At 36.4% G+C, this 15796-nt stretch overlaps 1 protein-coding gene across 4 annotated transcripts in view; it reads right to left on the bottom strand.

The window, feature by feature from the left end:
• The window catches only part of LOC119512926 (probable G-protein coupled receptor 75), a 237164-nt gene that overhangs the window by 95176 nt on the left and 126192 nt on the right, over positions 1-15796 (bottom strand). For 2 of the 4 annotated variants that reach the window (XM_037807749.1, XM_037807748.1), the window contains exons 2-3: positions 5716-5819; positions 4334-4492 (exon numbers count right to left, since the gene is read on the bottom strand). In XM_037807749.1, the coding sequence (XP_037663677.1) occupies positions 4334-4492; positions 5716-5819 (263 nt within the window). The remainder of the gene's footprint in view (positions 1-4333; positions 4493-5715; positions 5820-15796) is intronic. The other 2 variants (XM_037807746.1, XM_037807747.1) reach the window with 1 other exon arrangement.

Here is a 15796-nt window from a genome sequence, read left to right as displayed (position 1 = left end):
TCATAGAATGTTCCTTCTAGTGAAGGAAACAGTCAATAAACAACAAAGCAAATAAATTACTGCAGTGAGTGACAAAAGTGTGAAGACATTATAATAGGATAAGATAAAGGGTACAGAGGATACATCAGACTGGATAGACACAGTAAGCTACAGAGCCGTTTTTCTGTTTTTTTTCCTACATTGAGGGATACAGTTCATACCATTTCCCAAACATACGTGATCCGGCATCCTTCTGTCAATCAATACCTATTAATAGCTCACTAAATCAGTTTGGCAAATACCACTCTCCCAAAACACAGACAACAGCAGAACCAAACTTCAAACATAGCTCTCCTGATCCTAAATCCAGTGTTTTCACAGTTTCCTCATCTATGAAATTGGGAATAATAATAGTACCTAACTCAGAGAATCAGGGTGAAGATTAAATAACACCTAACACAAGGCTTGATACACACTCTCTGCTCAATAAATTATCATCACTAATAATAATTAATACACAAAGTATACATACTTTGGTGACTTATTAATCCCTCCTTTAATATGTTGACCACTTTACTTTTATCTCTTTTACAGGACTTAATTCATTTGTTTGTTTCCTCTGCTATACTGTACAGAGATTGTACAACAGATTCCTCCTCTGAAATGTATTTAGAGATTGCACAGAGCTGAGCCTCAATAAGTGCTTACTATGTAGTTATACAGAGTATCCAAAGTGGGTTAAATGTGGATGTAGGAAAAAAAAGAAATTTTATATAAAAAAGCCATCTCCCCTCTAGGAAACTCAAACCATATTACAGCAAGGCTTCCATGAAACATCTTCATAAAGATATTTTTAACATATTCAAAATAACTTCATAAATTAACATCACCAGTTAATGGGTCATATTCTCCATGATAAGATGCACTAAGATACCAGGTCACTTCAGTGGCATTCCTGCCAAAAATGTATAACCTGAACCTCATCAAGAAGAAACTTCAGATAAACCCAAGTTGAAGGACATTCTACAAAATAAGTGGCCTGAATTCTTCAAAACTGTTAAAGAGTCACTGCTATGGATTGAATTCTGTCTCTGAAAAAGATATGTCAGAGTCCTAACACCCCAGCAGCTCAGAATGTGACCTTATTTGAAATAGGGTCATTGCAGATGGATTAAATTAAGATAAAGTCATACTGGAGTAGGGCAGGCCCCTACTCCAGTATGACTGGTGTTCTTATAAGAAGGGGAGATGAGACAGCCAGACAAAAAAGATAAACACCTTGTAATGACAGGGAACAGACTGAAGTGTTGCAGATATAAGCCAAAGAATGACAAGGACTGCTAGCAAACAACCAGAAGCTAGGAAAAACCAAGGAAGCACTCTCCCCTACAGGTTTTAGAAATAGCCCTGCCAATAACTTGATTTCTAGCCTCCAGAACCGTGGAATGATGAATTTCTGTTGTCTTAAGCCTCCCAGTTTGTGGTACTTTCTCACAGCAGCCTTAAGAAATTAAGACAGGTCATAAAAGACTAAAAAAGAATGACTATTCCAAAGTAAAGGAAGCTACAGAGACATAACAACTAAATGTTAGCAAATGATCTGGACATTAGGGACTACCAGTTTAGTAGGCCAAGTCCTCGATCCTGGGGCTTGCCCTTATGAAGCTTGTTACTGCAAAGGAGAGGCTAAGCCTACTTATTATTGTGCCTAAGAGTCACCCCCAGAGAACCTCTTTTGTTGCTCACATGCAGCCTCTCTCTCTAAGCCAACTTGGCAGGTGGACTTGCTATCTTCCCCCCAATGTGGGACATGACTCCTGGGGATGAGCCTGGATCTAGGACTGTAGGATTGAGAAAGCCTTCTTGACCAAAAGGGGGAAAAGAAATGAAAAATAAAGTTTCGGTGGCTAAGAGATTTCAAATGGAGTTGAGAGGTTATTCTGGAGGTTACTCTTATGCATTATTTAGATATCCCCTTTTAGTTTTTAGTTTATTAGAACAGCTAGGAAGAAATACCTAAAACCACTGAACTGCAATCCAGTATCCTTGTTTCTTGAAGACAATTGTGTAACTTTATAGCTTATATGGTGTGACCGTGTGATTATGAAAACCTAATGGCTCACACTCCGTTTATCCAGTGTATGGATGGATGAGTAGACAAATGGGGACAAAAGGTAAATGAATAATAGGGGGGTAAAGAGTATGGGATGTTTTGGATGTGTTTTTTTTTTTTTTTCATTTTTATTCTTATTTTTATTTTTTGGAGTAATGAAAATGCTCAAAAATATGATACTGTGAACAACTGTTATACACTTTGGATGTTTGTATGGTATGTGAATAACTTCAATAAAATTGCATTAAAAAAATTTAAACATGAATGAACATAAAAAATTTACACACACACAGACACACATGCACACAAATGATCTGGGATTGGATCCTGGACCAATTTTTTTTTTTTTTTTTTTTTTTTTTGCTATAAAGGAATTAGTAGAAAACTTGGCAAAACCGAACAAGGTTAATAAGATTAAATAAGAGAACTGTATCACTGTTAATTTCCTGATTTTGATTCTGAATTAAGCAGACATCAAAACTCATAGACTGTACATAAAACAAGAAAGTTTTACTGTACATAATTTGTTTTGTTGGTTGGAGAAGTTGTGGGTTTACAGAATAATCACATATAAAATACAGGATACCCATATATAATCACGCATAAAATACAGGATTCCCATATATCACCCTATTATAAACACCTTACCTTGATGTGGAATATTTGTTACAATTGATGATAGCATATTTCTATAATTTTTATAATTAGTCCATGGCTTAATTTAGAGTTCACTGCTTGTGTAGGGTAGTTCCACAGATTTTTTTTTTTTAATTTTTGTTCTGTTACCATATATACAATCTAACATTTCCCCCTTTTAATCACATTCAGATATATATTTCAGTGCTATTAATTACATTCACAATGTTGTGTTACCATCACTACCATCCATTACCAAAACATTTCCATTACTGTGAATAGAAACCCTCCACATTAAAGCCTTAACTTCCCATTCCCTATCCCCACCACATTCCCTGGTAACCCAAATTCTAGATTCTGACTCTATGAGTTTGTTTTTTCTAATTGTTTCAAATCAGAGTATACAATATTTGTCCTTTTGTGTCTGGCTTATTTCACTCAACACAAAATCTTCAAGGTTCATTCATGTTGTCACGTATCAGAACTTCATTCCTTTTTGCAGCTGAGTAATATTCTGTTGTATGCATATACTACATTTTATTTATGCATTGATCAGTTGATGGACACTTGGGCTTCACCCTTTGGCAATTGTTAATAATGCTACTATGAACACCACCAGCGTACAAATATCTGTTTGAGTCCCTGCTTTCAATTCTTTTGGGTATATACTTCAGAGAGGGACTGCCGGGTCGTATGGTAAATTCTATACTTAACTTTCTAAGGAACTGCCAAACTGTTTTCCACAGAGTTGTACCATTTTACCTTGCTACCAGCAATGAATGAATGTTCCTATTTCCCTGCATCCTCTCCAGCACTTCTTTTGTTTTTTTTTAAGTACATAAATTTTAAAAAATAAATATTTAAGTTTGTAAGACAGTACATTCTTTCAAAGTCATCTCATTTTATTCTCAGCATAATAAAAAATTACACATGGCAGGACCAACTATAGACCAGATACACTCAATCCATATCAACTGCTTTCTTCTCTTCATTTTCCCATGTTCTACTAAATTTCAAATGCCACAATGTCCCTGAAGATAAACAGGATGGAAGGGAGGAAGAGAGGAAAGAAGGGGAAAAAAGATAGTGATTCGAAGTGTGCCATTTAGAATTTGGCTGTCATACTTAAGGAATTAAAAAATAGTTCATAACTGAAGAAGTCTGACTTGTGATCCACACAGACAGCAAATTAACTGGCATTAAAGGATTAGATGGTGATTTCCTTCTTTAAACTTTCTTAATTTCTTAATGCCAAGAAAAGCAAATATAAAACATTCACAAGGAACCTTGCAACTATTTCCATAATTTAAGTACTACCTGGTCTTCAGAACTACATAAAGCAAAACAATAATGGTGACTACAATTCAGAACAGATTTTACAACTTTAAATAAAACATTTAAAGATATTCCCAGATGTTATCACTTAAGGGTGGAAAACTATGTGGAAAACTTAAAAATATCTTTTCACTTTCAGAATCAAAGATACGGCAGTACTATATTTGCCAAAAGAATATACATAAGTACAGTAGATTAGAGGAAAATTTAATCTAATTTCCTTAACAAAAAATGAAAAATTGCATCTAGACCATAAATAGCATACATTACCTAAAAACAGTGGTGTGGTTTCCTCTAAAGTAGTTATATTAGGATCTGCTCCAGCTTCTAAAAGAATCTGTATGATCTTCCAATGTCCCTGACTTGCAGCAAGATGTAGTGCACAGAAGCCCTCAAAAGTCTTTGTCTTAATGTAATTTTCACATGAATCTATGGAAAAATAATAAGGAGACTATTACTGCTATTTCTTGGGCTTAAAAAGCAAAGACTCTAAGAGGAATTTAAAGAAATATTAAAATACAAGAAACACAAATGAGATAGCTCAAAATAAGTTTAATACTCCAAAGAAAATCAGGAAAAGGTTCTATAGGGCTCACAGTCTGAACAGCTATTTGGTATTCTTAACTCAAAAATTCTGCTCACTTCTCATTCTCTCTTCTCTCTCATTTTTGGTGTGTTGGCGTAGGGGAGTGGCAATATAATATAATATAAGGTAATATAAAAGCAAAATCTGAGGAAGTTGCAGCATCAAACATGCTAAAGCCAGATTAATCAAAATGTGAATAAATCTGATTTTTATTTCTAAATGTCCATGAGGAAATGTTCTCATCTCTAGCATTACTTCCTTGTTCTCAACAACATGATGCAGTTTTTCTTTTGAAATTTTTTTTGTGAATTTGAGAATTTGTAGGTTTACAGAAAAATCATGCAGAAAATACAGTGTTTCCATATACTCCCATCAAGAAAACAGTTTTTCTTATTATTAACACTTTTCATCAGTGTGAGAACTTGGTTACAATTGAAGAAAGAATATTACTATAATTATACCATTAACTAAAGTTCACAGATTATATTAAACTATGTTTAGGTTGTACAGTCCTGTGGGTTTTTAAAAATTTTTATTTCTAGTAACATATATACAACCTAAAATGACCCCTTTTAATCATATTCAAATATATAATTCAGTGCTGTTAATTACATCACACTGTTGTGCTACCATCACCGACATCCATTTTCGAAATTTTTCCTTCACCCCAAACAAAAACTCGGCACCAATTAAGCATTAATTCTCCATTCCCTACCCCCACCCTGGCCCGTTAACCTGTAGTCTAGTTTCCAACTCTATGAATTTTCTTATACTAAGTATTTCATATCATTGAGCTCATACAGTATTTTTCCTTTTGCATACGGCGTACGAATGTAGTTTTAAATAATCCTCTACTAATACACAGTTAAACTAAATTCCACTTCAAATCTACTTCAAAGAAAACAAACAGAGGCATTCAATTTATAAGGAACTTACGAGTTAATGCACTTTAAAGTTTGTTATGAATAATTCAAGGTTCTGTAACATTCAAATTATATAAAAATATCTACATTAAAATTTTCGAAACTCCACATCAAAAGATAAAATTGAGAGGTAACTTTCTTACCTTTGCTTCCAAAACAATAAAATTCTAAACCTATAATAGAAGGATGAGCTTTAAGATGAATGGTGAAGGCATTTCTGAGAAAAACACCTTTTCGAAATATTTTCCTGAAATACAAGAATTAATGCTCCTGATTAAAATCATCTATTTTAAATAATTCTTAGTATCCACTAGTTGAGTCAGAAATGCTTAAGGTTTGGCTTTGAAGATAATTTTTTCAAACAGAATCAAGATTATAAAGCATAATAACAAACTTCAGTTTTTTTTTCTTATAACACTGATCAGTCATAATAATCAAGTGACGGCTTGTAAACAATAGTATTCAAAGAAAACAACTTCAAACTTTACAGAATGTACAACTAAATGGCAAGATAGCATAGTTATATTTTAAAAGTACATATCACAGAAACAGTATTTCAGATCATAGTAAAAAAAATTGGCCCTTATTAAGATATCTACAAAATTATGTAAGGTTCAGATAGAAATACTAACCATAGGTAAAAACTTAACTCAACTTCCTTCTATATCAAAGTCATCCAATAAGCCTGGCCCTGGCAGTATGGGATTGAGAATGCCTTCTTGACCAAAATGGGGGAAAAAAAATGGAACAAGATAAAGTTCCAGTGGCTAAGTTCAAATAGAGTCAAGCAGTCAATCTACAGGTTACTCTTCTGCAAGCTTTAGCCAGATATTGCAGACTACTGCAGTATGTCAAGTCCAACCAACAGTATTCCTGAAAACCCTAGGGAATGCCCTGGTCTCTATCTAAGTCTCTATAAAAGTTTTACTTAGTAAGTTTATTTTTTTTTTCAGAAACTTTAGGCCTCCAGATTGATCCCATACCAGATAAGCCCTGGAACCCAGAGGTCACAGTCTCTCCAAGAACATCAGCCAGTTTCATTTCTCTGGCCCATAAGGTGAATACCCCTTTCCAGCATGAAGAAGTTAAGATGATCATTGCCCAGATATCCCTGAAGATTGAGAGAATGATCAAATGAGACGGAGGAGATGTAACTGAGAAATTAGGATTTAATAAATGACCGTGACTACTGACTCATTATATAGATATTTCTTTTTAGTATCTAGTGTTTTAGAATAGACAGAAGGAAACACATGAAGTTGTTGAACTGTAATCCAGTAGCCCTGATCTTTTGTAATGATTGCATAATTATACAGTAGAAAAAAAAATTTTAAAAGTTGGTTGCCCGTGTTTGTATGGATCTATTTCTGGATGTGTTGTTATTCTACTGATCTATATATCTATCTCTGTCAATACTACACTGTCTTAGTTAACCTACATCTATCATAAGTCTTAAAATTGTGTAGAGCGCAATACTAGTGGTCAATAAGGGGGAGGATGGATAAGAGGTATGGGGTGTGTTGGGTTTTCTTGTTTCTTTTTAAGTAATGCAAATGTTCTAAAAATTATCATGGTGATGGAATACACAAATATGTGATGACACTGTGAACAACACTGTATACTTTGGATGGATTGTATGGTGTGTGAATATATCTCAATAAAACTACATTTTTTAAAAAAAGTCATCCTACTAAAGTTTGTAAAACTTAAATGGGTATATTACTGCTATTCTCTTTAGAGGTAAGCAAAGGTTTTTTCTAATTCTCACATTTATTCAATCAATTTAGAGTAATTTGACATTTACAAGACCCAAAGCCATCTCTCCCAAGTGTATTCTCCTGTGCAGCACCTATCTGGCTATTCCCAAACGAAAGCTGTATATACAAATGAATAAAATTACATTTGGAAAGTGATTAACATCATGGACTTTGGAGCCAGAGCATCTGGGTTCAAATTCCAATTCCACCACTTATTGGCTATGCGTCCTTAGGCAAGGAAGCTATCAAAGACTGCTAGGCACGTGTCAAAAGGATTCATGCACCAACATGAAGAAGCTCCCATTGGGCAAATATGGCACAACGTGCTTATTGCAACAGATTTAAATCCATCAAATTTGTTTAAATCCATAAAAGTTCATAACAGTATTTTTTTAAAATGTTGATCTTTGGAGAATTGGAAATCAATTTATTATTTTGAACACTGGTAAAAAAAAAAAGAGAAAGAATCAAACATTATATCATACATTCCCTATATGAATTTTAACAGTAAATAATGGTGATAGATGCTACATTAGTGGCCCTAAATGAATCATGACCCCTGTATTCACACCTTTTTGCAATTCCCCACAAAATTATGAAAATAAATCACTGTTGTTTCAAACCACTATCTTTTGGAGTGTTTGTTAAATACCAAGATAACTGAAACAGTAACTAAAATATAAGAGTATCTCTTTATAAAAGTATTCAACTAATAAATTAAAAAGAAATGTTGAGAAGGACTTTTGGAGAGATGGCAATGTAGGGAGCTCCAGGACTCAGTCCTTCCACCAAAACAACTACTCAACAGGTAGGAACTGTCAGAAGCAACTCTTTTGATACTACAGAGGCCAGAATAACACTGTACAACATCCAGGGAAGAGCAGGAGGAAGAGACTGATAAATTACAGTAAGGAACAGTAAATTGCTCTTTCCTTGTGGGTGCCTAACTGTGCCCATTCCCCACTCTCGCAGCAGGCTGCTGAGGGGTCCAACTCCTGACTAGCTCATTCTTCCCCAAGTAAAGGGGTGTGCACTACTGATCACTGATAATAGCTTCTGATTACCAAATTCAGATCACTGGGTCCTAGCTCTAAGGACAGCTATTGTTTCAACCCACCCTAGACAAAGGCAACCAGTGTTTCAACCCACCCTAGACAGAAGTGGCAGCAGTCATTACTTCAACCCTCTGGGATGGGGCAGAGGCAGCAGACATTTAAAGATACAGGGCCTCCTCAGGGCCACAGGGCACAGTTAGCTGAAGGGCTGCATTTGCTGGGAAGACCAGGAAAGCTCAGCTTCAGGAAGCCATTGGAGAAGTTTTTGGCACCCTTCCTGACCTTCTCCCCAAGGCACCCTGAAGCTGGTCTGCACCCCCTTCATGGGCCCTGTTTTGGCTGGTAAAGACCGAACTGAGAAAGTCCTTCCCAGGGTGTCCCAGAATTCATCTTCCAGGCAAAAACAGTGTGAAACAATAAAAGGAGTGTAAGAAACTACAGAGGCTGTAAGTCTGGGACAAAGTCCTGCTGGCTTCAGATACCTGCTCCCTGGGAAACAGGAGAACAACAAAACTCCTGTAATTAGAGGAGTTCCAAAACAACTGACAAGCAAAAGCCCAGGACAAGACAGAGGCCCAGTAAGATAGGGAAAAACCTGCACAGTGCATTCACCCTGGGGCAGATCTTCCTAACAGGAGGGCTGAAGCCTAAGAAAATCTCCATCGTATCACCAGCTGTTTACAAAACCAAGAAATAGATTGTGAGAAAGAGATTAAAGTTTAGCTTTCACACAGGGTGGGGGCAACTCAGGGGGATGGCAGAGGGTCAAGAAGACAAGCTGTAGTTGGTGGCCGGTCATCCTGTTTATCTGCCCACTGCCCTTGTGAGGTGAAGACTCAGGGGCGGAGGCTCCTAAAATAGCCTCATAATTTGTTACCAACTGGCTCTGCAGTTAAGGAGCAAAGGAAAGAGGCCACATAAGCATAGGAGTAGTGTCAGTGCCTTGTATGGGCAAAACCGTTACAGTCAGAGGTGGAGACTTGTTTCAAATGTTTCAAATTTGCGCTGGTTAGTTACGCCTGTCAAATAGATTGTAACCTCTGGAGTATCCAGCCAATGGAGAAACAGGGGAGGGACTTGCATGTTAGGCTTAGGGAATAAATGGTGCTGGGTTCTATTGTTCACCGCACCAGCCATCACAGTTTGGTTGCATGCCCGTTCTTGCAAGATCGTGAATAAATTTCTTCTCCACAACCGGATGAGCGTTTATTCCTTTTTAGGTATAGTGCTTGTTTCTCTCACAGACATCCCAAGGAGTAATACCCAGAGTTAACATTTTAAAATATTAGAATGTACAGTGTGCAACAAAAGAGTAAAAGACAAACAAAGAAACAGGAAATGATGGCACATCCAAAGGCAGAGTATAAAATACAGAAAACTCCAATGAAGAAGATGAGAATGTGAACATATCGAAAAAGCCTTTAAAAAAATAATCTTAAACATGCGTAAGGAGATAAAAGAAATTACAGACAAAGAGCTATGGGGCATCAGAAAAACAATGAATGAACAATATGAGAGTCTAAGTACAGAGATGGAAATTTTTAAAAGGAACCAAACAGAGCCTCTGGAGTTGAAGATCCCAATAACTGAAATGAAAAATGCCCAGGAGGGTTTCAATAACATATTAGAGCTGGCAGAAGAATCAGTGAACTTAAAGACAAGACACCTGAAATGAGTCAGGCTGAGGAGCAGAATGAAAAAAGAAATATCAAAAGCGAAAACAGCCTAAGACAGCTATGGGATCATCATGCACACCGATATACACATTATGGGTGCCCCAGAAGGAGAAAAGGGAAGAGAGGGACAGAAGGAACAGTCAAAGAAATAATGACAGAGAACTTCCCAAACTTAGCAAAATACGTGAATATGCACATCCAAGAAGTTGACAGAACAGCAAACAGGATAAACATGAAGAAAAATACACCCCTTCATATAATGATTACACTATCAAATGCAAAGGACAAGGAGAGAGTTCTGAGAGCTGCAAAAGAAAAGCAACATGTTACATACAAGGGAGCCCCAATAAGATTGAATTCCAATTTCCCATCAGAAAACATAGAGGCAAGAAGGCAGTGGGCTGAAATACTTAAAGTACTGAAGGAAAACAACTGCCACCCAAGAATTTTATATCTGGAGAGACTCTCTTTCAAAAATGAGGGAGAGATTAAAACATTCTCAGATAAACAGAAGCTGAGGAAGTACATCACCAGTAGACCTGCCCTACAAGCTAGTGCTAAAGGGAGTTCTTCACACTGAAACAAAAGGACACTAGACAGTGGTTTAAAGCAGCATAAAGAAATAAAGACTTGCAGTAAAGGTATCAGTTTGGGTAAGTATAAATGCCAGTATTATTGTATTGCATTGTTTGGTATATAATTCTACTTTTTACTTCCTATAGGTGCCAAAATGCAAATGCATAAAAAGTAATGACAAATGTAGGTTTTTGGACATACAATGTACAAAGATATAAGTAGTAACAAGGACAAAAAAAATGGTGGGGGGACAGAGGAGTATAGGAAAAGTATATGTACATACTAATGAAGTTGGTATCAAACCAAATGCTTGTTATATATTTTGGATTTTAAATTTTAACCCCATGGTAACCACAAGGAAAACAGATGAAAAATATATTCAGATAGAAATGAGAAGGCACTCGATATAGTACAACACACAAAAAAGCAAATAAATATAAAAGTAGGCTTTAATAGAAGTTAAGAGACAAAAAAGGTATGACTTACAAAGCTTAAATTTCAAAATGGCAGAAGAAAGTGCTGTATTATCAGTACAGCTTTAATTGTAAATGGATTAAACTCTCTAGTCAAAAGGCATGGTTAGCATAATGGATAAAAAAGTATGATCCAACTTTATGCTCTCTGCAAGAGCCTCACCTTAAAGTCAAAGATTTAAGTAGGCTGAGGGTGAAAAGACGGGAAAAAATATACCATGCAAGTAGGAACCAAAAGAAAACTAGGGTGGCTATACTAATATCTGATAAAATAGAATTTAAATAAAAAACAGTTATGAGGGACAAAGATGGGCATTACACACTGATAAAAGAGACAATTCAACAGGAAGATGTAACAATTATAAATATAAATGCACCTAACAGTAGAGCCCCAAAATAAATGAAACAAATACTGACAGAGTTGAAGGGAGAAACTGATGGTTCCACATCAATAGGAGACTTTAACATACCACTCTCAGTAATGGATACAACATCTAATCAGAAGATCAATAAGGAAGTGCAGGAGTTGGATAATACACTAAACCAACTAGACCTAACAGACATATATAGAAAAATGCACCCAATGAAAACAGAATAAACATTCTTCTCAAGTGCACATGGATCTTTCTCAGGATATACCATATGCTGGGTCACAAAACAAGACTCAATAAATTAAAAAATATTGAAATCATACAATGTATATTCTCCAGTCACAATGGAATAAAGCTAGGAATCAATAACAGAGGGAGAAAATAAACTTCACAAATATGTGGAAATTCAACAACATACTCTTAAACAACAAATGGGTTAAAGACGAAACCAGAAGAGAAATTAGGAAACATCTTGAGGTGAAGGAAAATAAAAATAAAACATACCAAAATTTATGGGATGCAGCAAAGGCAGTGCTGAGAGGGAAATTTAAAGCTCCAAATGCTTATGTTAAAAAAGAAGACTTCAAATCAGAGACCCAACCTCAAAACTGGAAGAACTAGAAACAGAAGAACAAACTAAACCCAAAGCAAGTAGTGGGAAGGAAAAAACAAAGATTAGAGCAGAGATCAACGAAAAAGAGAGAAAAAAAAAAGAATCAACAAAACCAAACGTTAGTCCTTTGAAAAGATCAACAAAATCGGTAAACCTTTAGCTAGACTGAAAGGAAAAAAGAGAGAGGATACAAATAATGAAAATCAGAAATGAAAGGGGGGACATTACTACTGACCCGCTGAAATAAAAGAGACAACAGGATGACTCCCGGGGAGGAATGTAGACCCGGCATCGTGGGATGGAGAACATCTTCTTGACCAAAAGGGGGATGTGAAAGGAAATGAAATAAGCTTCAGTGGCAGAGAGATTCCAAAACGAGCCGAGAGATCACTCTGGTGGGCACTCTTACGCACACTTTAGACAACCTGTTTTAGGTTCTAAAGAATTGGGGTAGCTGGTGGTGGATACCTGAAACTATTAAATTACAACCCAGAACCCATGAATCTCGAAGACAGTTGTATAAAAATGCAGCTTATGAGGGGTGACAATGGGATTGGGAAAGCCATAAGGACCACACTCCCCTTTGTCTAGTTTATGGATGGATGTGTAGAAAAGTAGGGGAAGGAAACAAACAGACAAAGGTACCCAGTGTTCTTTTTTACTTCAATTGCTCTTTTTCACTCTAATTATTATTCTTGTTATTTTTGTGTGTGTGCTAATGAAGGTGTCAGGGATTGATTTAGGCGATGAATGTACAACTATGTAATGGTACTGTAAACAATCGAAAGTACAATTTGTTTTGTATGACTGCGTGGTATGTGAATATATCTCAATAAAATGATGATTAAAAAAAAAAGAAAAAAAAAAAAAAGAGACAACAGGATACTAGGAACAACTATATGCCAATAAATTAGATAACCTAGATGAAATGGACAAATTCTTAGAAAGACACAAACTACCTACATCGACTCAAGAAGACATAGAATAACTCAACAAACCATTGCCTAATGCAAGGTTCTGACAATGCTTCCCTATGTTTTCCTCCAGGAGTCTGACAGTTCTAGCTCTTCGACCCACTTTGAGTTGATTTCTGCATTCATAGTGAGGTTGGGGGTCCTCCTCCTTTTTTTGGCAAACGGAGATCCAGTTTTCCCAGCACCATTAATTGAAGAGACTTCTTTCCCAGCTGAGTGGTCTTTGCCCCCTTCTCAAAAATCGTTGGCCACTCAGCAGGCGAACTCAGTGCCCTCCCTCGCTACGTGGAATCCAATACCCAGGGGTGTAAATCTCCCTGGCAACGAGGGATATGACTCCTGGGGATGAATCTGGACCCTACATCGTGGGATTGAGAACATCTTCTTGACCAAAAGGGGGATGCAAAATAAAACAAAATAAAGTTGCAGTGGCTGAGAGACTCCAAATGGAGCAGAGAGGTCACTCTGGTGGGTATTCTTAAGCACTATACAGATAACCCTTTTTACGTTTTAATGCATTAGAATAGCTAGAAGTAAACACCTGAAACTATCAAACTGCAACCCAGTAGCCTTGACTTCTGAAGCGATTGTACAGCAATGTAGCTTATAAGGGGTGACAGTGCGATTGTGAAAGCCTTGTGGATCACACTCCCTTTATCCAATGTAGGGATGGATGTGTAGAAAAATGGGGACAAAAAAACTACATGAAAAATAGGGAGGGAGGATGATTTGGGTGTTCTTTTTTACTTTTATTTTTTTTCTTATTTTCACTTTTTCTGGTACAAGGAAAATGTTCAAAAAATAGATTGGGGTGATGAATGCACATCTATATGATGGTACTGTGAACAACTGATTGTACACTTTGGATGACTTTATGGTATGTGAATATATCTCAATAAAACTGAATTTAAAAAATCAGTTGGCCATAAATGAGAGGGTTGATTTCTGAGTTCTCAATCCAATTCTATTGGTCTATATATCTGTTCTTGTGCCAGTACCATGCTGTTTTGATTACTGTAGCTTTGTAGTAAGTTTTAAGATCAGGAAGTGTGAGTCCTCCAACTGCATTCTTCTTTTTCAAGATGGCTTTAGGTATTCAGGGCCCTTTACCTTTCAATAAAAATTTGATGATTGGCTTTTTCATTTCTGCAAAGAAGGTTGTTAGAATTTTGATTGGGATTGCATTGAATTTATGAATTGCTTTGGGTAATACTGACATCTTAACAACATTTAGTCTTCCAATCCATGAACACAGAATATCCTTCCATTTATTTAGGTCTTCTTTCATTTCTTTTTGCAATTCCTAGATATTTGATTGTTTTAGATGCTATTGTGAATGGAATTTTTTTCCTTATTTCTTCTTCCAAATATTCATTGCTTGTGAATCTTAATGTAAGCAAGAAAATAAAGGGGGTGGCAGAGGGAGGATCTCATGATGGAATTCAGTGATAAAAGATAAAGAATCTAATTGTATTACAAATGGATGACATAAACAAACCAATTACTAGTAAAGAGATTGAATCAGTCATCAAAAACCTCCCAACAAATAAAAACCAAGGACCATATGGCTTTACAGGGGAATTCTAGCAAACATTCCAAGAAGACTTAAGTCCAATTCTGCTCAAACTCTTCCCAAAATTGAGGAGCAAGGAACACTCCATAACTCATTCTATGAAGACAACATCATTCTCATATGAAAGCCGGATAAAGATATCATGAGAAAAGAAAACTACAGACCAATATCGCTTATGAATATTGATGCAAAAATCCTCAACAAAATACTAGGAAACCAAATCAAATCGCATATTAAAAATATTTTACACCATGATCAAGTGGGGTTTCTCCCTGGTATACAAGGTTGGTTCAATGTAAGAAAATCAATTAATGTAACACACCACATTAACAGAATGATGGGAAAAAACCCACATGATCATCTCAATCAATGCAGAAGAGGCATCTGACAAAATATAGCATCCTTTCATGATAAAAACATTTAGAATACTAGAAATAGAAGGAAACTTCCTCAACATGATTAAGGGCATGTATGAAAAGCCCACAGCTAACATCCTACTTAATGGTGAAAGACTCACTTAAGCGAGTGGGGAAAAACAATTGTGCCAGTTTGGATATACTATGTCCCCCAAGAAAAAGCCAAGATCTTTTAATCCAATCTCACGGGATATTGGGATTAGGTTGTTTCCATGGAGACGTGACTCAGTCAACTGTGGGCAAGATCTTTGGTTAATTTCTGTGGAGGTGTCACCCCACCCATTCAGGGTGAGTCTTAATTAAATCACTGGAGCCATATAAAAGAGCTGACAAACAGAAGGAACTCAATGCAGCTGCAGCCAAGAGAGACGTTTTGAAGACGGCCAAACTCTTTGCTACTCCAGAGTTTGCCTGCGAGAAACTAAGAGAATATCCCCAGACGCCTGCAAAGAAATGTCCTGGGAGAAAGCCATCTTGAAATACAATCTGAGAACAAAGAAAGAAGGCACCAGCCACATGCCTTCCCAGACAACAGAAGTGTTCCAGACGCCATCAGTCATTCTTATGTGAACGTACTCTATTGTTGATGCCTTAGCTTGGACACTTTTATGGCCTTAAGACTGTAACTCTGTATCTAAATAAACCCTCTTTATAAAAGCCAATCCATTTCTGGTGTTTTGCACAATGGCAGCACTAGCAAAACAGAACGATAATTCTACCTAAGAAACTTTGGAAAATGG

This window comes from Choloepus didactylus, chromosome 17 (genome assembly GCF_015220235.1).
Source record: "Choloepus didactylus isolate mChoDid1 chromosome 17, mChoDid1.pri, whole genome shotgun sequence".
Lineage (NCBI taxonomy): Eukaryota > Metazoa > Chordata > Mammalia > Pilosa > Megalonychidae > Choloepus > Choloepus didactylus.
Note: the sequence above shows the minus strand (reverse complement) of the source record. Positions and strands in the feature narration are given on the sequence as shown.